The sequence below is a fragment of the Poecilia latipinna genome, unplaced genomic scaffold (genome assembly GCF_001443285.1).
Source record: "Poecilia latipinna isolate Pla-1442-1.1 unplaced genomic scaffold, P_latipinna-1.0 Scaffold2078, whole genome shotgun sequence".
Lineage (NCBI taxonomy): Eukaryota > Metazoa > Chordata > Actinopteri > Cyprinodontiformes > Poeciliidae > Poecilia > Poecilia latipinna.
In genome coordinates this window covers 1-27216 of record NW_015114694.1, presented here as the reverse complement: position 1 = coordinate 27216, position 27216 = coordinate 1, and the positions used below count along the sequence as shown (strand labels likewise).

The window sequence follows — 27216 nt, the reverse complement described above, 5'->3', positions numbered from 1 at the left end:
TGCTCACTGTGGAGTGTTGTGGCATCGCTCGTAGCCATCTTCATCATCACCGTCATCCACCGACGCAGCAGCCCTCAGGTAACCCACGCAGGAGATTTTTCAACTCAGATTTACGCCTGCTGAAGGATTCGCTTTCAACAAACTAGAACTAGCAAGACTTCACTGGGAAGTGGTGATTCCAGGTGGAATATTTGATGATTGAGTTTCTTTTTCATTTATGAAAACTGCTGAAGTACTTTTCTGCGACGTGCACATAGTGACCATGCTGGGTGTTGCTCTGTTAAGCTGGTGCAGACTCTCGCCTTGCATGCTGGAAAGTATGACAGAACTCACAGGGGAAGCACAAACTTCAGCCAGTAGCCGCCGCTCTTTTCCTTCCTGCCCATAGGCTAAACAAGTTGACAAAAACGAGCTTTATGAGTGTTTAGAAAGCAAAAACAAATCCGTTGGTTGATAACTGAATGTTTTAGCCGTTTTGTTTAATTTCCAGCCTTAATTACTGGATAACACGTGTAAACGAAGCGATTTCCTGCCTCCAGGACGCCATAATTTTCCCTTTAAACAACCCGCTCTCCTTTGATTTTTTTGATTTTTTTTTTTTCTTGTTAAATATAAAAGAAAACATTCTCTGTTTATTGGACCTCTCGAACTGAGAAAAGTTTAGACTTTCTGCTCAGGGACCCATTTCAGATGACCTCACTCTTAAATGAGTTTCCATCATGTGATTTCTGTAAACGTCAGGGTTTGGGTGTCTTTTGCTGCTTGAGTTTTTTCCTAACCCCTTCACTGGTCCAGAGAAGAAAAAAGGCATCACGTGACTTCTGAATGCTTTGAATGAACGTGTGTGGACACGTTTAACCATAGATAGTCATAGTAACAGCTGATGAATTTTCTTCAGGTCCAGATTATTGGACTTGGGTTAAATGTCTCCTTCTATGGTCCGCTCCTCTCTTATCTTATCCCTCTTCTCCTCACTTCTCCTCCTGCTGCTCTTCTTCTACCCCCGAGTTATTTGGAGACATAATATTATTTCTCCTGATGCTCACAGACCGGAGGAAATCTTCTCTCAGTGAGGTCAACTTTAACTTTCTATTTGCAACGTGAAGCGAGAGGATTTTGTCATAATATCAGTCGAGCGGTGTTTAGGAAGTTGGATTTTTCAACACATATTTTCAGCTCTGCTGCAATCGCTGGTGACCTTGTTGTTGAACAGCCAAGCTTTGTTTGAACTCTCAGAGTCGAGCTGAATTTTTCCACATCTGATGTAATGATTCCACTGTTAACAACAAAAAAAAAAAAAGCGTCTTGGATTGCTGGGATTTAGATCGAGTATAATACTGGTTTGTTCACTGAACTAAAAGTCTGTTTTATTTCTATTTTAGATTTCCCAGAGTTGTTGTGCACCCGGTTTATTTATGCAGAGTAAAAACAACTTCTCAGCAAAAGTCACACTCCAACCACAAACCTCTGCGAATTGTAATTTTTTTTTTCATAGGCATCCACAAAGTAGTGTATAATTATAAGGCGGACAGAAGTTAAACATAATTTTTAAATGATTTACAAGAAATAAATCTGAAAAGTGTGGCATGGCATTGTTTTTAGCCCACCCCCCCGAGTCAGTACTTTTGCAGAAACCCCCCTTTATTGCAGTAACAGCTGCAACTCTTTTTTGGTATATCTGTGCCAGCTTTTAAACTAAACTTTCTGCAGATTGAGGCTTCCCAGCATGATACTGCCACCACCTTGTTTCACAGTTGCAGACTGTGACACAAGTCCCAAACTGTTTCACAGTCCCACACAGGTTTAATGTTGGACTCATCTGACCAGAGAGCATCTTCTCCACATGAAGGCATAATATCTTATGATTCTATTTCAATAGTAGCTTTGATCTTGCGGCTTTTTCTCAAGACCTATGCTTTATTGTGTGCAACTTTATTTATACTGAGTTTAATTTACACTAATTCTGACATAATTTCCTAATCAAACGACCTCTAAAGGATTTTAATTGCACAGAATTTTATATATATATATGTGTGTGTGTGTGTGTGTGTGTGTGTGTGTGTGTGTGTGTGTGTGAGAGAAGCGAGTGCTTGATATAAATGCTCACCAGACTTTTCTGATTTTTATTTGTAAGACGTTCTTCCGCTTCACAGTTATGAACTAATTTATGTTGTTCTAGCTATAAAAGCTCAATAAGTTACAATGAAATTTGTGGTTGTAACAAAATATGGAAAACACGATTAATGAAGGAAAGTCTGAGCACTATAAAGCCACAGAACTAGTAAAAAAAGAAAAAAAAGGAAGAGTTGGATTTAAATCAGAGAAAAGCTGTTTATGTTGAAACAACAATGTTGTGTGTGTGCGCGTGTATATGTGTGTGTTTGTGTGTGTGTGTGTGTGTGTGTGTGTGTGTGTGTCACTTTGTGAATGAGTGTCTCTTTGTGAGGCAGGACTCCCACAGTTCAGTGCATCCCTGCCAGGGACAGGGCGAGCCTTTGCTGAAACGCTGGGTCTGTTTGTGTTTGTGTGAGTTGCCAGAGGAAACCCTGGCTCAGTTCTCCAGAGTTTAGTTAAAATGTTAGAAAACAACAAATGTAAAAAAAAAAAAAAGGAGAAGTTGGCTCCCCGAGGTCACGGATAGTCAACACAATGTGTGTGTGTGTTTTTTTAGGTGCACGTGTTTATTATGCCTCTCATAGATTTTTAGCAAAACTGTGAAAAGCAGATAATTAGCCAACATATTTAAAGATCGACTTTAACTGCTGCTGCTTCTCTTCTTTATTTAAACTTGCATTTCAAGGGTAAATACATAATGCAGCCATTCAGTTTATTAGGGTTGTTAAACGGTGCTGTGTATATACTACTGCTTCACAACCTTCTACTGCCTCAGATTGTAAACAGTTGTATAGAAATTAAGTTAATTGTGCTTAGCTGTGAAGCAGATACTAACTCTAATGGAGATTGTTTATTTGAATATAGCTAATGCAGTCCATGCAAAATATAGGTATGATGCAAATGTGCAACGAGATAATCGTGCAAAATATTGAGCTAAATCTTTTTATACTGCAGGTAGTGGTACTTCACACTCATACCACTAGGTGGTGGCAAATTACATTCAAAATGTTCTTTTATTTGTTTAAAATGTTGATCAACAGGCATCTCAGCTGCTCAAAGACCAGAAGCAGATTGTGTCGAATTCTAAGCTTGCCTCAAATATTAGTCTAAACTGGGTTGAAACTGAATATGTCAGAAAACTGGTTTTACTTTTAAGGTAGTAAACACTCTTATCAAAAAACTGTTTCTGTTTGCCTTGTAATTCTTGTTTTTCCATTTGAGAACAGATAAGACCACAGTGCATGTTGTTGAGGTTGTACACCTTCCTGAGGTTAACCTTTATTAGCTATGGCTCTCTTATCTACTTTTGCTAAATGATAATGATTTTTTCATATTCCACTTAATACATTCTTGGAGAGCAGCTGATTCTCTGCCCATGCAGCTACTCGCAAATAAACATCCTGAAAGTCAGCGTGCACCAAGTCTAAGCATAGCAGTGTAACAAAGTAGAGATACATGATAGATACGCTAAGCCTCTTTGTTTCTCTGTGTGTGTTTATTTATGCAGCACAAGTCATGGAAGAAGATAAAGAACATGGTCCACTGGTCTCCATTTGTTATGTCCTTCAAGAAGAAGTATCCCTGGATTCAACTGGCTGGACACGCAGGTATGCAGAACACAGACGACTTCCTGGTGACAAAAGAAAGGGACGGTTGAATCCTAAGTGCTCTGATACATCTAGCTGAAAAATGGTTGGCTGCAACGTTAGCGCTATACATCATCGTGTTGGACCCCACAGAACCGGTTTGCTTAACGGAGATCTAAATCACAGCTGAAGTGTCTTCAGTCAGCTAACCTAAACTACGGCACTTCAGGCTCTTTCCGCAGCCGCCTGACTCTAAAGGTTTTTCTCTTCACAGGGAGTTTTAAAGCGGGTGCAAATGGACGCATATTAAAAGTAAGAAATTAGCTTCAGATCATCTCTGTTGTTAACACCTTCCTCATATTTGTAATTCTGATTTAAATGCTCACTTGCTAACGGTGTCTTTTAGAAACACTGTGAATGCGAGCAGCGCTGCTTGTCCCGGCTGATGGAGGATGTGCTGAAGCCCTACGTTCCTGGTTATCACGGAGACGTGGAGAAGGATGGCCAGAAGTACAACCAGATGGAGGATCTGCTGGCAGAGTTCGACTACCCGTGTGTAATGGACTGTAAGATGGGAGTGAGGTGAGAGAACGCAAAATTGTTTTCGCAAAAATGTTTTACATGATGTGCTTAATTCCACCGACTGCTCCAGGTTTTTGGGCTTACAGAGGAGCTCATCTGTTGTCTGAGATGTGAGATGGAAAGTTATTTTATTACGTGTCAACTACAAACGCAATTGTGTCATTGTGCAGCATTTTCAGCCTGGCCTATGTTAATTTATTTACATCTGTTTCATTATTTTCTTCTCCCCAGCCAAATAAGATTAAAGCATTTTATTTGGCTGAATGCTGCGTTTCCCCACATGTTCCGCCTTTAACCGTCATAGAGCAAAATAATCCCAATCCCTGTTGATGTTTGAGAGTATCAGCTGTCAAAATTATCACTCATTTACTCTAAAGTCTGAAACTGGACTGGTCAAAAAAACCAGTTTTGGTTGGGAAATGGGCCTTAGGTTTATATTGTTAAGTTTAAAGAAAATTCAAGGTGCAAAAGCCAAGTTTAAAGTAAGATATGTGGCTTCGCACATACGCCAGTCACCAGTTACTTACCTGTGCAGGATAATGTTACAGCTCTTTTCTACATAAAATAGATAAAGTTTGCGTCACTCAAAATGCATTTTTCATCTTTTGTTTTCACTCAAACGCTGTTGTTGAATTTTTCTCTCAGTTCGAATGAATCATCTTGATCATAATTTTGCTCAAATTATGATTTGAGCAAAATCATACGTGCATCCGTACGTATTCAGCTTTGATCAATCAAAGCTTTGTAGAACCACTTCTTAACACATCTTTGCTCATCTACTTACTAGATGTTACTAGGTTCTCCAAAACGCTAACGCCACTCACATAGGTACGCTTTTTACCATGTTTATACATAACACTGAATGTTACATTTAGAAAAACTCCATTGAGCTGCTTGTCACCCTATATTGTGGGACAGCAGATAACCTCTCTAGGTCAGGTAGAGCTAAAAACCATGGGAACAATATGCAGTGTAAGGTGTGTTTCTACTCATGTAACCTTTACGTAATTTCCCTCTCCATCCCTCGCCAAATGTGCTTCTCTTAATTTTTCAGGACCTACCTTGAGGAAGAACTAACCAAGGCTCGGAGAAAGCCTGCGCCGAGGCCCGACATGTATCAGAAAATGATCGAGGTCGACCCTGAGGCGCCCACATTGGAGGAAAACGACAAGAAGGCAGTGACCAAGCCAAGATACATGCAGTGGAGAGAGACAATAAGTTCAACGGCAACCCTGGGGTTCAGGATAGAGGGAGTCAAGGTAAGACTCACAAAGAGGGACTAAGGTGTGTGTGTGTGTGTGTGTGTGTGTGTGTGTGTGTGTGAGCAGCTTTCCTTCCCTTCTTTCTTCCAACGGTCTGCGCTGCTGTGTGGTCAATTCAGGAATATGACCTAACTTCCTGTTTTTTCCCAGGAACTTCCTCTCAAGGTACAGGAGTACCCTTGTCCTTTATGAGCTCTGTCAGTGTCAGCTGTGTCGGCCTCGGCATACGGTTCTGACATATTGTGTCCACACTCAAAGTCCCTTTGTCTGTGGGAGTCATGGCTATATAAGGACATTCACAACCTCCTGGTGGTCCGCTGCCATGATGTGGAGGATTATCCCCAGAAAAAGACGTGTGTGTGTGTGTGTGCTTCTTCGTTTGGAAAATTATGCATGGATTGTCATCATTTCATGGACGGCCAAACCTGTAGCAATGATTCTATTATGTAAGCTGAAAACATGGTAAAGTGTGAGTAAAGGGCAGATTGGATCAGAGACTCTTCAGACTTTAAGCCATAAAGAGAAAAAGAAAAAGTACTTTTGCTTCTAAATATTACCTCGTTGCTAGGCAGCGAGCGGAATAGGAAAAGCTAATTTATTCCTTTTTAAACCACCTAACTAGTGACCATCAATGGTCTCGCCTCCTGTAAGAACATGCTTGCTGCAGAGTTGCATTTTCTGTCACCGCTTCGGCTTCACACACCGGCACTCTGTTACAACTTTGAACATTGATACTTCCACATTTGCCGTTTTAGAAGGGAAGTGTACAGTTTGGTCTGTTGTGATGGTTTTAATCATTGATGAGTTCATTTTAGGAAGACTCTTTACTACAAAGGCACTGGCAGCAGAAACATAAAACGCGCTCTTTTTTTGGAGTGTGGGAAACTTACGATGACGAGACTTGGTCTATGAAGTGGAAAGCTTGAAGGTTTAAAAATAGTTACTGTGTGGATGTTTAGATTAAAAAAAAACACAAAGAGATATTTTCTTGCTCAAAGGCTAAATTTCTAAAAATATATCTCCTACCCTTCTGCCTTCCTTCCACACATTGTTCTCCTTTTCTTCTCCTTCCTACCTTTTCTGTCTGTCTGCTTTCCTAAGACTGAAGCCTGAGAAAGGATTTTCAAATTTCTTCTGCTTTTTTTTTTCTTCTTTTTTGTCAAACTTAAATGTTTCAGATTGTCAAACAAGTTATTTGATTTTAATGCTAAGTACTCATAATAAACTAAAATGTCAATTTCATGTACTAATGGAAAAAAAGTTGTCCAAGTCAACTTGGCCCTGGGTGTAAAAATTAAGAATGAAATTTTTCTATCCTGTCTGACAACCTGAAGTAGGTTTTATTTTGAAACGTCTATAGAAATACAAGGTCATATGAGAAACACATCCATTAACTGTCAGTCTACAAATAGCTGCAAGGTCATTTCTCGGATTTTGCAACTCCAGAGAGTAATAAAGCCAGTAAATTTTAATTTCCTCTTGTTTTTTTTTTCTTGTTTTTTTTTTCTGTAGAAAGAAGATGGAACTGTGAACAGAGATTTCAAGAAAACAAGGACAAGGGAACAAGTGGTGACAGCCTTCCATGACTTTGTAAGAGGAGATTCGGAGATATTGGTGAGTGTTTTTCTAAAATACTCTGTGAGCCAATAAGCTGCCAATTACAATAGTGACAGTAAAGCATCGGAGGATGAGGTGAAGTTGTGTAGGATGTCCATCATTATGTTTGCGTCTGAGGAACAAGTAGACGCTGTGTCTGAACGTTTTAACAGTCTGGATTACAGTCGTGTAGAACCGCAACAATTCAGACGACGTCAAACATTTCTGTGCTTTAGTTTCATTTCCCAACTGGAACACGGTGAAGCGTAGCTACTTGTTCACATATTTTATAACAAAACTATTAGCAAACTTTGCTGGATGGTAACTTGTCCCAGTAATTATTGCGAAAAATGTTAATATTGTGGTTTTGAGTCAATTTTCAAATAGCATATATTGATAGTGGCATAATAGTGCAAGTTTGCCCTTTTACAAACCAATAAACTTTAATTTTGTAACAAACACCTAGTACTGGAAGCTATTTTAAATATCTAAGATAAAACACAATCAAAAATAGTTAATAAAACAAAAAATGAAATGGATTATGATTTCTCTGTTGCCCTGCAATAAACATTAATCATCAGAACGGAAATTATTGAGCTGATTTTAAGCTGATACGTTTATATATAATACTTATGTATAGAGTTTGCAGGGTTATCTAAGAATATATTACAACTCAAAGTAGCACATAACTGTGAAGTAGTATGAAACTTCTACCTATAACGCTTTTAGAAATACAAATCTGAAAGATGTGCAGTGCTTTTATTTCCAGCCTCAGTTACTCTGATACCCCTAAATAAATCAAAAACTAGAGCAAGCAGTTGCCCTAGTTGAAAAATAGAAAGAAGATGCTCTGCATGGTTGAGACAGAAAATCTTTCTGGTCTTCAAACAAAATGCTACGTGTGGTGAAATCCTAACACCTAACACTGCTCACCACATTTACAGTGAAACACGGTGGTGGCAGCATCATGGTGTGGGGAAGCTTTCCATCAGTGGGGACTAGAAAGATGGTCAAAGTTGACTGGAGGCTGAATAAAGCTTAAAACAGGGCCTGTTTTCCTCTGCTAAGCACATGTCAGACTAATTTTGTTCTTTATTTGTATTATTTTCCAGAACAAATATCTAACGAGGTTAAAGGAAATTCGAGCCACTTTGGAGATCTCTCCGTTCTTCAGAAGTCATGAGGTAAAGACACGCAGCTAGTAGGGGAAACATTTAAAAAGTTGGTTTGTAAAACTTGCAAAAGAAAAAAAATAAAATTCTTGCTCATGTTGAAACAAAACACTGAAAATATGCTCTGTGTATTTATGCATGTAAGATTATATAGATTGCATGTAAGATTATATTTCTGAAAAATATGTTAAATGCATCCTTTTTTTTTTTTTTTTTTTGCTTTGTCACTGATGTATGGATTTTAGCAAAAGTCTTTTTGCAGCTTTATTATTTCCGTTGGAGCTGATGGGAGTTAAACACAAGCCAGTTGTGGATTTAATCCGTGCGTTAGCTCCAGTCCTAGTTACCTGTTTACTCAGTTTATGTTGTTAATGTAAAGTAAAGACACCAAATCACTTAGACACAGCAAGACTCATCATGGAAATTAGGCTCTTAACTGCCTGACCACACGCTCGCGCACATTTTCACACTTTCGCAAACACGCACTCACACACACACAGACAGACATTTCGCATGAAGCTGAAACGAGAAGTGAGATAATGTTTTGAAAAGAAACAAACAAGGCGTGTTCTGCTGAGCAAATAACGGTGGGAGCCCTGCTCGGTTCTGGTCTTTGTGTCCAGTTCTCTTGGATCATATGGCTGTTGTGTGTCTTCGCAGGTCATCGGCAGCTCGCTCTTATTTGTTCACGACAGCAGGAAGCGCGCCAAAGTGTGGATGATCGACTTTGGAAAGACCACGCCCCTCCCTGACGGGGAGGAACTAACCCACCGAGCATCATGGGTAGAAGGGAACAGAGAGGACGGCTACCTTTACGGACTCGACAGCTTGGTGGACATCTTCTCCTCCATGGTGGACTCTGAGACTTGAAGTCTGAAGGTTTTGTTTTTGAACCAAGTAAACTTTTGGACACACCACCATTAAAGCTTCCATTCATACTTCACTCTCCTGGAGAAACCTTTGAAACACTGACACTTTAGCTCACGACGCAAACCGTATGGTCCAGCTCCTCTTAGTTCCTCACAAGTGGAACTACTAACAGCGACAGCGCCTCAGTTCCTCATAATTGAGTTATTTTGTGCTGTGGTTTAAACATGGGGAAAAAGGTCAATCTTATATAACCTCATTTTGACAGCATAACCTTTTACTTAAGAAATTCCCATTGAAAAGCAAACAATACGAATCTTCTTGCCTAATACAAACTAAGACCTGTTGACGTACTTTAATATTATAAATAAATTCTCCGCAAAGGCCTAAACCAACAAGAGGTTACCTAATATTTAATTGTTAATGAGAGCCTCAGCATTCTATTATATTATGCGCTGTGCTTTATGAAACTTTTTAACATTTTGTCACGTTACACTAACAAACTTCAGTGTGTTTTTATCTGGATATCTGACAGACCAACATGAAGTAACGTAATCTTGAAGTGTAAGAAAAATAAATGTTTTTTTTTTACATTTTCTGCAAATGAAAATATGAAATAACGTGCATCCGTACGTATTCAGCTTTGATCAATCAAAGCTTTGTAGAACCACTTAACACGTCTTTGCTCAACTACTTACTAGATGTTTTTGCCCATTCTTTGAAAAATAGCTTAAGCTCAGTCTGACAGGATGGAGGCATCAGTAAATGCCAATTTCCAAGACAGATTCTGAATTTGTTTTAGGTTAGGACTTTGACTGGGCCATTCGAACACATGGATTTGCCTTGATCCTGTTTCATCTCTGGATGCATTTTTAAAGTTCCTGCAGGAAGATTATACTCAGCCTTTCTTTCAACAATGTCTTTCTTCGTTTAAAAGGAGACTGAATCCAAACATAAGCTCGTCTTCTTACGGTGTTTTTGTAAAAAAAAAAAAAGTTTTTAAAAACATGCCTTCTTCCAATTTATAATTAACGACTACTTTGTTTTGGTCTTTCACATAAAATCTCAATAAAATACATAAAGTTTTGTGGCTGTAATGTGACAGAAAGTGAAATAGCTCAAGCCGTATACTATACTTCTGCAAGGCACTATTAGAGCAGTAGTTTGGTGCAGCTTGTTGTTTTGGGCTTCCTTTAAATTTTTTTTTTCTTTTAGAAAATCCCAAGAAATAAATTTTTTAAAAATGCATTTTATATAAATTTGGCAGGACTTTGACTAGATATCTAACACACCTCCACTTCTGCTGTCCTGCTTTATTTTGATGGTGTTGAATCAGAAAAATAATTCTAGGGCTAAAAAAAAAAGATCTGACCCATATTTGAGCTTAAAATGGCAATCTTTAACATTTCAACCATGCTTTATTGTCAAACCTCTAAATCTCACATTCATTTTCACTCAATATTTAGTCTCGTCAATAATTGTATTTGCTCTCACTACGAGCATAATTGTGAGTTACAATACTGTCTTGCAGCTACAAAGTGTTTCACTTTCTAGAGCTCTTCCAATAATAATGCTTGATCCTTCTCAGTCTCACACACACACACACACACACACACACACACACACACACACACACACATTGCATTTAAGGTGACTGCCTTATCTGATCTCAGCAGCTGTTTAACAGGTTAAATATTTGTGCTGTGAAGCTGCAGCAGCATGGTATGTTTACTTGTCATTAGGAATAACTGGATCTGGCAGTTTTTCAGGAAATGTTCCAATTTGTTGATGTCTTGGCTATTAGTGTGCTTGTGATTTCTGAAAATGCAAAGTAGTATGTAGATAATGGAATATACACTTGGACCAGGATAAACAGTTCCAGTGAATAGTAATTATAATATAATAGTTTTGGAATAAATGTTAGCCAGTGATTTGAGGGAAAAGATTGTTAGCTGTTGTTACACAGCTAAAAAAAAATGCTCAGATGCTTAAATTGTGTTTCTTGTTTGCAGATTCTTCATATTCAAATAAAAGGAGCTATTTTTAAATACCACTAGGTTTTCCGATACTGTAAAACACAGAAGTACTGTTGTTCAGTGAGGCGTATGTGCAAGCACTACTGAGCCACGTCGTTCAGCAATTCAAATCTAAGAAATTCAATTAAATGAAAATGTTCAAGATTGCCAATTTAAGCATCGTTAAGCCACAAAATGTAACTCTGTTTTTATTGTATTTTCTTTTCTTTTTTGTTTTAATGCAATTTTAAACATCAATTTCAACGGGGAACCCATGGAAAGAGTTAGTACAATTAAGTGTGTTTAAAAACTACATATAAAGAAAAATTAGCCCAACAGTTTTACACCCAGACAGAGTCAAAGTTAAGCTAGAACATGTTGTTTGATTCACAGTCGTCTGGGAATTACTCACCATGAGGAGGCACGACAGAGGAAAACAAAGCGCATTTCCCAGTAGTTTTGAAGTGTTATGAATTGTGACATTATTATAACACTTGACACGTTTCTCTTTGGTTGCTCTGGGTAGTTCATGCGGTGTACAGAAAGATTTATTATTTAGTTTTATGTAGTTTTGTTTTGGTTTTTACTGTAACATAGTTGTTGTTAAATCCTGTGGAACACTTACAGCCATGAACAATCCTATTTAAGCTACACAGTGCCTTGACGTTACAAAGCCAAGTCAGAAAGCGGGAAAAAAAAATTTTTGGTTTTTGTTTTTAGGTATAAATATGGATTTCTTTGCTTAGTCTAACATGGGTGCATGTTTATTATTCTCTTAAATGTTTATTACTTTGTAAATTGTTCTGATTTTATTTAAACAACACAATGTATTCTGTGGGAGGCTTTAATTTTTTTTTTTTTTTTTTAATAATGGTATATCTGGATTTGTCATTAAACATGTTGGATTTAAAGAAGTAATCACGGAGTAGGGAAATTGGGGATATGACTTTAAAAAAAACAATACGCATTTAAAACAATATATATATATATATGAGATTGATATGTTTGGTGTTGATTTTAGAATCATTTGGTAGATGAGAAGGAAATAACGTTCTTCACAGGTTGGCCTTTATTAAACATTTGCTGTTACAGTAAATAAGGAATTACTGTAAGTTAACGCCGTGCCTTCTTAAGGAAACAGGTAGACATCACAATCGTGTCTGGGCTGTTTTAATGAAATATGCTAACTATTCATTTCAGAGCTAGCAGGCATAAATATTGCCTGTTTTCCTTTGTGTGCACTTACAGATGTGTAATGTAGGTGTTAAAGGTTTATAGTGTTGCTGGTTTGTGTATTTATTTTTCGGACTGTTCCTTTAAAAATACATTTGTGGTGAAACATGTTTGTGTGTGATATTTTTCTAACTATCTATCGATCCATCTATCCATCTTGTGCATTTCACTTTTTCTGAAACTATGACCCCTCCAACGCTGCACTCCTTACCCACACTAATTGCTGGGTTTGCATGAAGCTTATTTGCCATTCAAATCACACCTGTCCACAACAGCAGCAGCATCCGGAGTTGCTGGGAAAGAGAAGACGTGATTCGTGAGTGCTTTTGGCCAGAGAAGCTGTACATGCGCACCTCTTTTTGTGTGTGTGTGAGGCGACGGACTCAAGCTCAGTCCTCAAGAGTGTTTGCTAAAGAAAGAAACTTTAGATGCTTTTACTTTTTTCTCCCATATTGAGCTAATTGTAATTCCATTTTGCATTTTTATTGCAATTTATTGTAGGTGTCAGAACTGAAGTACTGTTTTCTAGAATTTGAAATCACAATTTTACCTCAATGTTGATTTAATGTATCAAACAATTTGTATTGATTATTTATTTGTGCTTTTTTTATTTCTAGTAATTTTTCACAAAATGTATGAGTACATTTTGTACTCTCTACAGAGTTCTACAGAAGACATGCTAACTTAAGAGGATGCAGAAATGTATTTTTACTTGGAGACATAGGTGACAAACGTTTATGAATCATAACAAAGGTTAGTGGCGCCCTCTACTGTCAATACACTGACAGTAACAGGCTTTCTGAAAAGCTGTCAGCTTATGTTAGTTCATAAAGTATTTTTATGAAGTGTTGACATGAGTAATCACAAACGTGCTCAAATCGCAATTTAATTTAATAGCATATTTTATTCAATTGTTGTTACACATTTTTCTATAAGTTTTATTTCAAATCCTTGACTAATATAATCAGAAAAGAAGTCAATCTCTGTGTTTATCGTTGTGTTGTGCATTAACATTTCCTTATAGTAGGATGACAGTAGACTATAGAAAACATGTTTCATAAATCACCTGACCTAAATAGAAATTAAAAGGGTGTGAACATGCGACAATTTTATAAAGTTGCACATAATTGCAATTCACTACACTTTATTCTTTGATTCGTAAGAATATAAAGACTACTTTCTTTATAATAATAAAGAAAGTAGTGTAAAAAGACAAAATATTAGCTTTGGTTCAAGCTTTAGAGTTTGGATTATTTTCCAGAGAAACAACTTACATTTATCTCACACTCTTTAAAAATCCCCTTCCTAAAATTCTTCAGGACTGTATATGCCCATAGCTACAATCCTGCGCACTTTTTTTTTTTTATTACCCATCTTTCAAAGACGAGACTTTACAGACGTATGAAACGTCAAACTCTGCACACCGCCAAGTTAAGCGGAAAAACAAGAGTCCACGTCACCGCGCTGTCGTCTTACCACCAGCAGATGGCACCAAAAAACCAGTTAGTCAGAAATGAGAGTGATAAGTTATTTTGCTGCTTTTGTGTTGCTTCCTGCTGGCACAACACTTGGACATATGTATATTTTGAGTGTAAATCTGTATGCGTGTGAAGGTCATTCACCTGACATGCAACTGACAGCCGCCAGAGCTTATCTGTACTGCTTTCCTTCAGGAACAACATGGGGCCTCCCGGATATAACTCTCTCGACTGTAAACAAACTATCAAGAGCCAATGAGAAAGAGTGGGCGGGGCTTAATAGAGGAAAAAATACAACCAGAGCCCTGCAAATCCGAGGTTATACCGTGTAGATGCATAGCAATGACTTCAGGAATAAGAACCGAGGGGGCGGGAAAGTAAACTGTTCAGGTGAGCCGTGTGAAAGGTTGCTCCAATAAGTGGCTCTGGCTGCTACATGAAGTTGGGAAACAGGGTTTGACCTCGTGTTGACAGACAGCCTGGATTAAACGCTGCCTGCAGGAGGAGCAGCGGGAGGAGAAGGAGAAGAAGAGGAATCAATTCTTACAAACAGTTTCAATCAACAACAAAAAAATAATAACAACAACAACATCCTCTCCATATCTCAACTGTGCAACCGCAAAAGGGGAGTGTTTACTCTGAGACGCTTGCCACTGTTGACCTCTAATAGACTTGGAAGGAACCAGCAGCAGAGACTCTGCAGGACAGCTGCTGGCTGGTGAGTTCCTCAAACCCAAAGATTGATTTTCGTGCATCGACGCGTGGGAGCAAAACAACGCACCGATAACCTCGTATTTTTTTCCGCAGCTTCAGCCTGAAACGGGTTACGTTGCAAATTCTTGGTCAGCGTGCTGACGTCCCTGGCATATGGCGGCGGATCTATGGCCGCCTTCACTAATGCTAAACTTAGCGAGCTGCTCATACAAACTTTGCCCAGGCTGCCGAATGACACAAACCACACGGCTACGGACGCTTTAAGACGCTCAAAATGGTAGCGTGAACTCGGGAGTGCATACTTGCAAACGGCTCGTGAGTTTTCGTCAAGTCTCGTGGCTCCACGGAAGCCGTCGGTCGCAGATTTTAAAAGGAGGCCACTGTGGTCGCTTTTTGAAGAATATAGCGGCGTGACCCTTTAAAAGGTGAAGTGAAACTGCTTGCAATAACTCTCAAGTTGAGGATTGCGTAAAAGTGTTTCTGAAAGGATGTTATGGCATAACGTCGAGTAGCTAGATAGTAAAAACTATAAATATTTACGTTTTTTTTTTTAAAGCGAGACTGGTGTATTTATGAGTTTATTTTTAATTATTACAGCGGACAATTTAATATAATCGTTTTAGAGGTTGTTATGATCGGTTTTTCCAAGCTTTTAGAAAGACTCATTCATTTTACTAGGATGTTTTATTGTTTACTCATTGCCTTACTCTCTTGATTTATTGTGCGATCGTACTCTTGTTTATATGATTTACTAAATTTATTATCCTTTATGGTACTTTGAGTCTGTGATTGCAGTATTAAATGTGCTATATCAATAAGGGTGCCTCTGTCTGAGGGCTATTCTAGTTTTTTGTTTTGTTTTTTAAACTTCACTTAATCATCTCAATGAATCTGATCTGAAACATTTTACACAGAAATGAGATTCTTTAACATCACTTTTGAGATTTATAAAAGCCTTCTCTGCGGGGACCCCTTGCCCCCAGGGTTTTCAATGTATGATTCTTCAAAACACAGGTTTGGTATTTTTATTTCTGAAAAAAAAAAAAAGTTTGAATCCTTAGTTTTCTCCAAAATTAGGCTAAGCAACTTTGTTTATCCATAATAGTCTGGGTGCAAAATGAGGGGTTCATTCGGAGCAACAAACATGCAAAAAAGTCACAGAGATAAACAAAACGTTTACATTGATGTTCTTCTGTAATTGCCTCCGAAATCACCAATCTTAACAAACCTATGTTAAGAGAACAATTAACATCTTGCTTCATTAATTTGGGTTTGTCGATAATAACTGTCCTGTTTAAAAGCCCATATTAACCTAAAAAAACATTATTGAAATCAGTAAGAAGAACTAGAGATTCTGTATCACATCTCTAGTTCAATCCGGAATCCAACTCATTCGCCGAGATCTAATATGTAGACGGTGAATGAGAAACATTGTGATGACTATAAAGACATTTTGAGTAATCCAAGAGCAATATTAAACAATAATTTTTCAATTTTATGTCTTCCTAATGTTGCACAGTTCTCTCTTGATTCCAACAGAGTATACACGGCAAGACTATCCACTCACTCGTTAAAGCATAGGTGATTTGTATTCTATTCAAAAACTGTAAAAATAAATAACATGACATTGACAATTACAAATTTCACCAGCGTGGTGTACCCGTTACAAACCATTTGTAACAAACATAGTCATTTACTAACATGGAACTGAGACCAAACTCCAGCTTCGTCATCTTTCAGGGAACATGATCTAATTCAGCTTTCCCCAGTAAGAAGTGGTGATGCCGCCGCAGTGGCACTTCGCCACTTCACAGCAACGGGAATCGGTTTCCCACTTTTGGCTCAGGCTCAGTGGTCAAGGGCGGCGATGATTTACTGTCGGGGCTCCATGAGGTGCAGCTAACAGCATTCAGACAGTGACTCAAGCTGCTCAGCTATTCCCATATCGTCCCGTGGAGCAGACGCCAGCTGAGGATTACATGTGTGTTCTTGTGCAGAGAAAGTTCGGCACACAATACGTCGCATCAGCACAGAGTGTGTGAGCTTTTAGAATAGCCTCCGGGTTTTTCCTCTCCCTCTCTACAGTGTTGGGTAAAAAAGCATTTCCTCAATCAATCTGTTTACCCACAGCTGATGTGTTTCTAAGGTGTTTAAATGAACGGTTTTATTAAGCTCTTAAAAAGTTGTTTGCTTTTCGTTTCGCAAAGTCTGACAAGTTGATTGCCTGTGTCATCTTTGAGATCGATAACAATTATAGGTTTACTATTAACGTGACTGCATTGGATGTAATAATACTTTGATTGAGTGAAAGTAGCATGATTTCGTGGAATCTTTATAATTCAGTTGTAAGTTAATTATAGAACATGATCAAATAGTTTTTATTTCAAACAAAAAAGCTACAATTTGTACTATTGTTGCTATAAAAAATATATAATTTTATTTCTCTGATAAATAGACAAAAAAAAAAAAACTGCTGAGCTAACACCAGCTAAATTTAAGTGATAGTTTTCAAGCTGTTTTCTGCAGATCAATAAACCTTTTTTATTAGGAAAATCTATTTTTTCATTAAAAATAGATTTAAAACTTACACTGCGCAAACAGCAAGTTGATATTGGCTAACTAGTGAGTGAGTGTATCTGTAGCCACTCTGCAGTCGGCTGCTTAGCAGACGCTGCTTATAATTTTACAAATGTATTGCTATCATAGGAATAAGGTATTTTTTGTTTTTGTTCTATGTGTTGCTCTGTTATGGGACTGAAGAGAGGACAAAAAACTCAAAATGATAATAATAATAATAAAACTGCAAGGATGAAGTTACTGCTACCACTTTCCTGATAGGTCGACTTTGATCCCATGACCACATGCATGCCTGTTGCCCTGACAACACACCCTTCCTGCCTGTTTTCTGTTCTTTCCCTCCACAGGGCAGACCCTTCTAGTCCTGGCCAGGCTAAAAAGCCTAAAATGCTGAACTTGTTGCAATCTCATGTTTGTTATCTAATGCTAATTTTTATTTTATTTTATTTTTTACTATTCTTTACTGCTTCATATCATCGTTTATAAGCATGGGAAAACTATGAAAGCCTTCTTTGATTGAAACGCACAGCAAGCAACAGGTGGGGGAGGGGCATCGCTGCCTCACTCTGCAGTGTGACCAGAAAGTGGTCACTCTTGGCACTTAATGGATTTTCCTGGAAATAACTACCAACCATAAAATTATTATAAAATATTCACTCTTAGTAAGGCAACTATACAATTAGCAATCGCTTAATTTGTGAATCTAATTTCAGCCTTTATTTACTACCATTTTTGGTGATATTTGCAAAAAAAAAAAACAAGAAAAAAAAACATAGAACCCCATAATAACTCATGTTATTAGTCAGCTTTTTATTTGTGAATGAACAGATTTGTTCCCTGAAAATGACGGTTCACTGCTTTTACCTCCCGGTCCTGTAGAACCAAAACAAAAGCCGCGGCCTCTTGCCGTGATCAAAAGTCCGACTAATACACGTTAAACAATACTACTCTGATAAGATAGATGATTAAGTTTGTTTTTTTTTTTTTTTTCTTTTTCCCCACCCATGTTCACATGAGTTGTAAAGTATACACAGAACAGGCCTGAAGCAGGGAGATGACCTAATTACCGACTGCCAGTGTATGTATAGCGCTTCACGCATGCTCACATTTTGCTAAGACTCAGCAGCATGAGCTGTTTCCACTTGGCCTCGACTGTGTTGTGTCAAAGCGCATTGTCGCACCCTCGGTGGATCACCTGTGTGTCAAAACAGCAGTAGAATATTGCGACACACTCAGGAATGCAGATGAAAGCGCTGCTGTTTAGATAAGACTCACTTTGTGGCCTGAATTAACCCCGATCTGTTTTGCTTAGTGGTAGGGCTTTGAGATGAAGGTTAATAGAAAGCAGTCTCGTATAATAAAATATATATATATATATAAAAAAATATATATAATAATATAAAAAAATAAAAAAAACACCTCAGAGAGTGGTACAGTGCGGCTTCAGGCCTTGAACATAAACCAAACACATGCACCTACAGTGACTGGTGTCCTGAAATAGCTGCAGCGTTTGTTTTGCACTCCTCCCCTTTCAATTCCAGTGACATTTTCAGATTCGGTCTTGGACTGCATATTCACAGCTCACCCGAGCAAGAGTCGCCTTTCCCAATCTGTGTGTGTGTGTGTGTTCTCATCCAAGCAGGGGACAGAGTGGAGGGCGTGTATTTTTAGGTGACGATTTAAAGTCAGAACAGCTGTGTATGTTTGTTGGCGAGCTCACTTATTGGCAGGAACGAGAGTGTTGACAAGTTCTATTCCTTTCCATTTGCTTCCTAGTCCATCTTCAGGTCTTTGTTTCTGTGGACGGGGTTACATATCTGAATGTGTGTTTTTGTTTTTTGTTTTTTATTTGTATTAATTTATTATGTTCCCCTGAATGTATAAGGTAGCGTTAATCTCTGTTGTTCTTTCTGTGTCCAGCACCATCATGGCGGGTGATATGATGTTGCTTATGCGAGGCTTGGCCAAGTTGAGCCAGGCTGTGGTGGAGACCCAGAGCAACGCCGTGCGCAGTGGGACCGGTATGTACACTGTGTAACGGCTTTCTAACACCTTTCCCACATTTCTTTTTATTTGCAAGTTATTTAGCAGTATGTGGACCTGGAACCAAATATTAGATGTTTAACGATGTGGGGAATTGAGATGCTACTTAGCTAGCCATGTTGGTTAGCTGACTGTGACTGTGGGGGAAAAAAAAGCTCCAGTTTTAGTTCGATTGGCCAGAGATCATCTGCGAATTGTGGTTTTCAGGTTTTCTCACAGATTCACAGCTGGATTGTAGGTCTGGACTATGACTGGGACATTTCTAACGCAATGTAAATATGCTTTGATCTAAACCATTGAAATTGTGATATTGGATTTATGTTCCTGCTGGTTCACCTTTAACCCAGCCTCCGTTATTTCTCCCCATCCACCGTCTCTTCTAGATAAAAAAATATCCCTCAGCATTATGCTGCCATCACCAATTTTCTCCTGGAAAACATTTGCATAGCCATTAACGTATTGTTTTCCTCTTCATTTATGCGCTACTTTTTGATTACATAGAAGTTTGTTATTCATAACATGATAATCTGTGGGAAAAAAAATCTCTTTCGCAAGTACCTTAGCAGTGGGTTCTTCTTTTGTCTATACTGATTTCTGTACTTAAAAACAAACAAAAAAATCCAACACGTATTTATTGGCAGTATTAGTTGGAGGCGTTGGGTAAATGGAAGGGAAAGACTACAGCTTTGAAAGTCAACATAAGCTCATAACAGCCGCACTAGTAAGATGTCTCGGGGTCACGCAGGGCGTCGTAACCCAAAGCTTTGTACAAAATTATGTTTAAAATTCATGTAGTTAATGTTTTTTGATGTTTGAAAAGATCCCTCTTTGTGTTGCAGCAGTAAAACTCTGTGTCTTGTGCTACGCTTAACATATGGCTTGGGTGATGTATAAAATATGCACGGTGTCAGATCAGCTTTCACAGCATCTGTGCTTGATTTGGTGGACAGTTGTTCCATTGCCAAAATGTGTCTCCTGCTGTTTTGCACCTGGAGCTCAGGCAAGTCAACAAACCGCACGAGTCAATAGTATTGGATTGGCAAAAGGGAAAAATACAACTTTCATATCAGACCAAACTGTAAGCAACTTAGGATAAATACACATCTTTAAATTCCTAATGACATTTTTTATTTTATTTTTTTTACTCAGGAGTTGCAGGCGTCGGTGCCGCTGTCCAGACCGTCCAATCAGCCGCAGAGCAAGGCCTGTCTGTAGCCATGTCGAAAATACAGGCGAGTTTCCGTTTAATCGGTTAGTCTGCGGCAGAGCGGCGTCTCGCTAGTTGATTTGTAACCCGAGTACGTCTTCCTTTGGTTTCCAGGAGCTGTCTGGTCAGCAGCAAAGCACCTCTGAGTCAGAGTTGGATTTTCCTCAGGATGAGACGTCGTTCGCATCGTCGGAGTTCAGGGAAGAACACGCAGACTTTACAGCTCATCACACAGAGACGGGTACTGACGGGTTGGCAGGGACCAGCAACACGAGCGGGAAAAAGTCAATGTTTGAGGGATACAAAGATCCAAGCGGCCAGTTCAGTGGTCACACAAGATCCTACCACCAACACGCCAGGTCTGTTTCTGTTAACAGCCTATATTTTTAAGTGACATTTCTGTCGGATTGTGTATTTAACGGTAATAATATGTCTTTCGTGTTTTACAGGCATTTCCTTGGACATCAGCGGTACAACCACAGCCTGAGCAGGCATTATCCACACCAGTTCAGGAGCTACCACCAGGACCAGTCCTCAGTGGGAGGACTGACAGCTGAGGACATTGAGAAAACCAGCCAGAGCAAGAGGGCTGACTCGAAGCCGCACAAGCAGATGGTAACTCCTGTTCCCATAACAACAGCTGGCGCTCGTACTCCTGGCAAACATCAGCTTTGCGCTTCCCGGTTTAACAACGTGATGCGAAGGTTTCGTCACTTTTGTGTCGTCCGCAGCTGAGCGAACAAGCCAGAGAGAGGAAGGTGCCTGTGACCCGGCTCGGCAGATTGGCCAACTTTGGAGGTACGACCAGATTACTGCGTCTGAGTCTGCGGGTGACTCATCGGCTGTCGGTCTGACTACATCTGCGGTCATGGGTGCCCTCCTGCGAGTGTGCACGTACATCAGCAGCAGGCTGTAACCATGGCAAAAAAACAACCCAATAAGTGAGCTAGATTATATTACTGCTAGAGTCCTTTCCGGGTTCACAGCTGCAACAAATATCCTTACAACCACAATGATTAGATCATGTTTATGAAAGAATAAATAAAAACTATTATCAGCAGACTCCTTTGAGGGGTCATAACCCTGACTAAATGGTTCATACATCTGGTATTGAAGCAGAAATTTAGAACAAAAATGAACACACACAATCTAATCGATTTTCATTTTCAAAGCAACAATTATTCCTAATCAAACAGGAAATAATGTAACATACTGGTAATTACAGGTATATTGGCATCTACTCTGTATATTAGCTTAACATTCACTAGACAGGCCACCCAATTAAAATTTTTCAGTAAAGAATATAAAATCTTTTTGATGTCTTCCACGGATCTTTAACCGCAAGTCCACGGAGCCTCGAAACAAACGGCCAAATTACCGACTCTGCATGTCTCCTGTTTGTTCTGCGGCCTCCCGCTGACGGTCCAGTTATTAGGACGAGGCGTGCTGAAGCAGAGACGCGTGTAAAAGTTGCGGTTAACAGGCCCTGGAGGGCTGGAGTTAGAGATATCCGTTTATGAGGAAGACAAGCAGATATTAACTGGTTGATTACTGAGGCGATATGCTTGCCAGTAGCTGGCTGCAATAACAAATGCGCTGTTGGGAGCTCGCCAGATGTAGTTTTGAAATTCCTTTACCGTAAGAAGAGTAGCCGGTAGATTAATTTTAGTTGCCGCGTCATGACTGTTCATGTTGAAATATTTTCAAATGTCAGACTTTGCCTTTCTTGTAATCCTTGGATTTTTCTGTCTTTACTCCCTCGTGCCCCTTTTCTCCTTTTTCCTTATTTCCTTCCTTCCTGATACCGATAACTGGGTCATGGCTACTAGACCCGATAGGACGGGGTCCTCTTTGTCTCGAACAGGCGGTGTTAAACGTTGGTCAAGCTTCACCGGAGTAATTTTATTACTCGAGTTGGTCTTTCACTCCTTTAAGATTGGGCCGCTGGCTTCACAATCATTACGTGACGGGATCACGGTGTTACAAGATCAGTAACAGAACATTACAGACTTTTTATCTTCTAGTCTAAAACGCTCCTGTAATGACGGTTCTTAACCTCATCGCCTCCGGGGTAAATGCTGCGAATGTTACAGAGAATCCTCAACACCCTGTAGTTTATCTATCTCAGACTAATCACAGACGAATGGGGAAAATCTCAGATTACAGCGCATCCAGTCTGTAGCTTGTAGCTTAATTTAAGATGCTGTATACACGACAATCTGTCGTCAGCTTTAAACCGGAACTTTGAAAGCGACTACACGGCGAGCAAAAGTTAAACCCAGAGCGATCTGGGATAAATTTGGGAGAGGACGCGGCCGACACAAACACGGGCGTCAGAATTTAGCTGCAGCTCGTTTCCAGTCCAGCGGGACCCACTGGGGCCGCAACGCCATGCGGCGGGTAGCTGATTCAGCATGTCGACGATCGTGACACTTAGAAGGTGTTGAAAAGTGTGGGCAGAGCAGGTTTAGCAACGTGGCCTCTGCTCGTCCTTCGCTCTCCAGTAATGGTCGGTAAGAAACATCAACAGGTTCATTGCCTTTCACACAGCCGTGTGTGGAAAATGTACACATTTTAATACGGGGAGAAGGAAAAACAAAAACAGTATCAAGGTTTATAGTCATGACTCGGTTGGCTTCTTTCCCTGGCTACAACCTAGCTCCGATGTCTTCTTGCCGTTGCCGTGATTTTCACTGACGTCAAAGATTTTGCTGAGGGTTTTGAGGACTTTTTGAGTGAGAAAATCATCTTGCATATCTAAAAAAAAAAATAAAAATAAAAAAACATAGAATTATGGAATTGTTGGGTAAGTCTAAGATAAAAGTTGCTGCATGTCTCCAGATTAATTTTGAGTGCACAAGTGAAGATTTGTATGGTTCTTTAGCCAGTGATAAGAAGGAAATTGGACTACATGATGTCTGAGTTCAGTGGCTTGGAAACCTAGCAAACAGGTACCCCAACAGGGGTATAAAAGTTTGCTGTGTGTATGCTCTGATCTGTGATCTTTGTGAAAAAGATAGACTAGGTGATTTCAATGCTGATACTCTGACACGGATGTTTATTTCCAAGTGTCACCAAATTAGTCTACACTGATTAATAAAAAAAAGACCCACATATGAAGTTATTTAGTTTACAGAGAACTCATTTGAAGTACAGTCATTAAAATAAAACCCGCCCATATTCTTCCTTGATAAACCTTTTGCTCATTAGGAGCTGTTTGGTTATCTGCAGCTGTGGCAGGAGCTGTGCTTGTTCCTTCCTTTAATAATGCAAATAAATATTGCAATAACTGCATGTGCTTTTATGGTACGACTTAAAATTGTTATTTAAGGTGTTTTAAATGTTACTGTCTAACATATGTTTTATAAATAGCAGCCATCTTTAAATAACTATAGATGTATTCATTTCATACCAGCTGTATTCGAAATTGTCTTGTGTAAATAATAGTTAATTGACGGCGTTTGGCAGAGCACATACACAGAGCAGTATTTTTGTAAACGCATTGCTGCTCCGTCGGATCAGATGATGGACAGACGCTTGTGCTCGAGTTGGAAAAGTGCCTGTCAGACAGGGATGAGGACACACTGACCTTAGAGAGATGTATTCATACTCGCCTCTAATTGCACGATTAGGAGTCCGTCTTTTGTTTTGCCTCTAACATCAGCATTAAAAGAACAGCGTTGTGCTGGATTCACGTATTCAGACTCCGTACATTTAGGCCGCGATTACTGCTGAGGACATCGGGCTGCATGTCGGGCGGTAAAGACGCACAGCGTCCTCCTTTTTTTTTTTTTTTATCCACGCTCAGCGACACGGCTCAGATTTGTTGTCCGCACCGACTACCAGATTACGTAATGCGAGGTTACGTAAGGTGAAAGCTCGACATGGAGGAACTTGTTCACAAACAGTCCTCTGCTTTGTGTTTTTACTATCAACAGATAGGTTCCTCAAAGGAAGCGGCTCGGTTTGCATTGCTCTGCTCCACGGCGGAGCTTTCATTGGCCAGAGTTAAGCGCCGAACTTTTGCACACAGAGAAACGCTCCATGTTTACATGCTTGCAGTTTGACTGAAAAGCTCTTTCAGGTCACTGCATGGCGCCGTTTTTTTTGTTTTTTCTAGTGTCCCTGCTGCTTTGAGTGTAATCTGTACCTACGTGTAAAAATGCATCGATGTTTTATTTCTTTATAAATGAATTTAATGGAATATCTGTGTGTGCGTCTCTGTTTCTGCACAGGTTTAGCTGTGGGTTTAGGTATTGGAGCCCTGGCAGAAGTCGCAAAGAAGAGCATCGGAATGAACGGAGCTGCAGGTACAGTGAACACGTCGAAGTTATTATTCTGGTGTGAATATTAATGTTTTGAGTGTCTACATTAAGACATGCATCGCATGTTATGCGTTCTTCTCCACTCGAGATGAAAACATCTCGTCGTCTCTCATGCACGTCGTCACATGTTACGCATATTTCAAAAACCGCCTCCCCGATGAGCTCGCCTCTTAAGCAAGCGCTGCCTCTCTGTTCCAATGACCTACTAATCCTAAGCTGTAACAGAGCTGCCCGGCGTAAATCCCAGGCTTTTGTGCTTCTGCTGGCCGGTATTTTTATCTACATTTATTCTCTAATCCCAGCGAGAACGCTCCGAACGATGGGTAAATCTTTGCCAAAGCCTCCTGAGGTGTCTACCTGATGGCCCACTGACATAAACACGCACAATCACTCCCCCGCCTCGGCGCGTTTTTGTAAACGACGCCCGGCGGACTGTCGTCCCCACATGTTTACAACTACAGCGGGTCGTGTTCTGTTCTGGACGAGGTTGGGAGCGAGAAAGCTGCACCTTTTTAAAATATCTGTAATGTTTGGTCGGGTTCAGACACTTTTTTTTTTTTTTTCCCAAACTCAGGACATTCCTTGTTTACTTTTACAGAAATATGAGAGAATCCAGCTTGTCAGGCTTATTTTGTCTGTGGCCAAACCAAGTTGTCAGACCGTTCAGAGCTTTTGCGTCATTTTGCAACGTTTTTGCCCGGGTGTTCACCGTGTCTGCTACGTAGTTTTGTGGAAAATTGGAAACAGAACTGTGAGATGTTCGAGGGTTAAAGATATTGTTTTATAAGACAACTCTGCTATAAACATCCCCCACTGATTTCTCCTTCACCCCTCAGCTGCGTCTCTTGATTCACTGATGTCCTCTAACAAAATCCGAGACAGTCATAGAACAGAAAACCCGTTTAATCGCTCCTAAACGTAGCGGAAAAAAAGTTACACTTTGTGAATTTGACCGGTTTCATCACATCTGTTTTTAATGAAAACCTGCCAGATGTGAATCAGAATCCTCTGCTGTTTCATTCAAGCCTACATCTATGAAACCCAAATAAAATGTTTTTGTTTATTTTTTTTCCCCAGGTGAAAATAAGAAAGCCGTTCTGGACTCCAGCCCCTTCCTGTCCGAGGCCAACGCTGAGCGCATCGTCAGGACCTTGTGCAAAGTCAGAGGAGCCGCTCTCAAACTTGGACAAGCTCTAAGTATCCAAGGGGAGCTGCAGAACATTAAATTAATAACGTTTATTCTCGAGAACTTTATTCAAAGCCTCACGATAGTGTTTGTGATTCACAAAGTGTTTTAGAAGATGTCGACGGGGGGATCGATGTCCTTAATGTGTTTAAAATTCATTTTCGTCAACGGGATGCATTCCTTTCGAGCTGATTGTGCAAAAGGAATGAAAACACAGATGTTTTATGGCCGTGTCTGCGTTATTTCTCCGTCGGAGCTTTTTGCACCGACACTGACCTGCCTGTGGGTTACAGGTTTATTTGCTTTCAAGCAATCTCCAGATAATTAAAGTACACCGCTAACCGCAGCAGACAGGCTTGCGGCGAAGTTATGAACCCAGCTCAGGTAACGGCAATAAACACCTCGTCCTGAATTTGTTTACCACCGCTGGCCTGTCCCACAGCTCGACCTTGTCCTGCTTAGCTCCCTCCTGTGGTATTCAGGTTCACCATAAACATGCTGGTCCAAACTTGGAAAGCGCAATTCAGGGAATGAGTAAACATAGCCGTACGTACTCAAGCAAAAAGGACATAATCTTCCCACTGTTTTCCTGTCAGGTTCAGACCTGGCGCACACGGATGGCAGAGCCGGGGCGGCTATCTTTAAACCGGTGATTCCTAAATAATGACGGAGGCGGTCCTCGGCCTCAGATCCTGTAAATGGTGCAGATAAGCTGAGTGAATCAATAAAAATCGCTGCCCTCTGCTGACGTTTATCTGTCACAGCGGGAATGCTGCCGTTGTTCCCTTTCACCACAAGTCCAAAATAGTGCTCACCTTCAGAGGTCCCAGCTGTTTCAAAGGTTAATAATAGTCGCAGTCGCTGCCAAGTAGAGCGCAGTTTTCGCCAAAACGTCTGGAGCTCCTATACCTCCTCAGTTAATCTGCTTATCAGGATTTATTTCCCCAGTAGGCATGTGAGATTTTATGTTGTTCTGTGTGCCTGTTGATATAATTATTATAATCTTAAAAAAACCTTAGGTCCAGTACTTTTTTGAAAAAATGTGTCTTTTGCAAATTTTCAGTTCAGTTTCCATGTCTTGCTGAGGAACATTTTGTGTTTCTGTGTGTTTTAGACGATGCGTTCATCAATCCTCAACTCGCCAAGATCTTTGAGCGTGTCAGGCAGAGCGCCGACTTCATGCCAATCAAACAGATGACAGTAAGTGTCTTCTCTCCAGCAAAAACCTTCATATTTACGGATGAATGCAAATTAGTCA

General features: G+C 39.8%; 2 protein-coding genes and 1 long non-coding RNA gene across 6 annotated transcripts in view; all 3 read left to right on the top strand.

Annotated features, from left to right (window-relative positions):
• Positions 1 to 12538, top strand: part of itpkb (inositol-trisphosphate 3-kinase B) — a 32173-nt gene extending 19635 nt beyond the window's left edge. For 3 of the 4 annotated variants that reach the window (XM_015016919.1, XM_015016918.1, XM_015016920.1), the window contains 7 exons: positions 3623 to 3722; positions 3976 to 4013; positions 4108 to 4283; positions 5338 to 5542; positions 7058 to 7159; positions 8254 to 8325; positions 8974 to 12538. In XM_015016919.1, the coding sequence (XP_014872405.1) occupies positions 3623 to 3722; positions 3976 to 4013; positions 4108 to 4283; positions 5338 to 5542; positions 7058 to 7159; positions 8254 to 8325; positions 8974 to 9183 (903 nt within the window). In that variant the 3' untranslated portion in view covers positions 9184 to 12538. The remainder of the gene's footprint in view (positions 1 to 3622; positions 3723 to 3975; positions 4014 to 4107; positions 4284 to 5337; positions 5543 to 7057; positions 7160 to 8253; positions 8326 to 8973) is intronic. The other variant, XR_001422056.1, reaches the window with a different exon arrangement.
• A 1640-nt stretch (positions 12539 to 14178) lies between these two features.
• Positions 14179 to 27204, top strand: LOC106936100 (atypical kinase ADCK3, mitochondrial-like; the record flags this gene model as incomplete). Its single annotated transcript, XM_015016901.1, has 9 exons — positions 14179 to 14296; positions 19118 to 19218; positions 20390 to 20472; positions 20562 to 20806; positions 20897 to 21062; positions 21179 to 21245; positions 24683 to 24757; positions 25850 to 25978; positions 27073 to 27204. Coding segments are annotated over exons 2-9 (991 nt in total), but the record flags the coding sequence as incomplete, so codon positions are not given.
• Positions 21252 to 24395, top strand: LOC106936105 (uncharacterized). Its single transcript, XR_001422057.1, has 2 exons — positions 21252 to 21916; positions 21981 to 24395. It is a non-coding gene; the product is annotated as an uncharacterized LOC106936105 (long non-coding RNA).
• Positions 27205 to 27216: the final 12 nt, after the last annotated feature.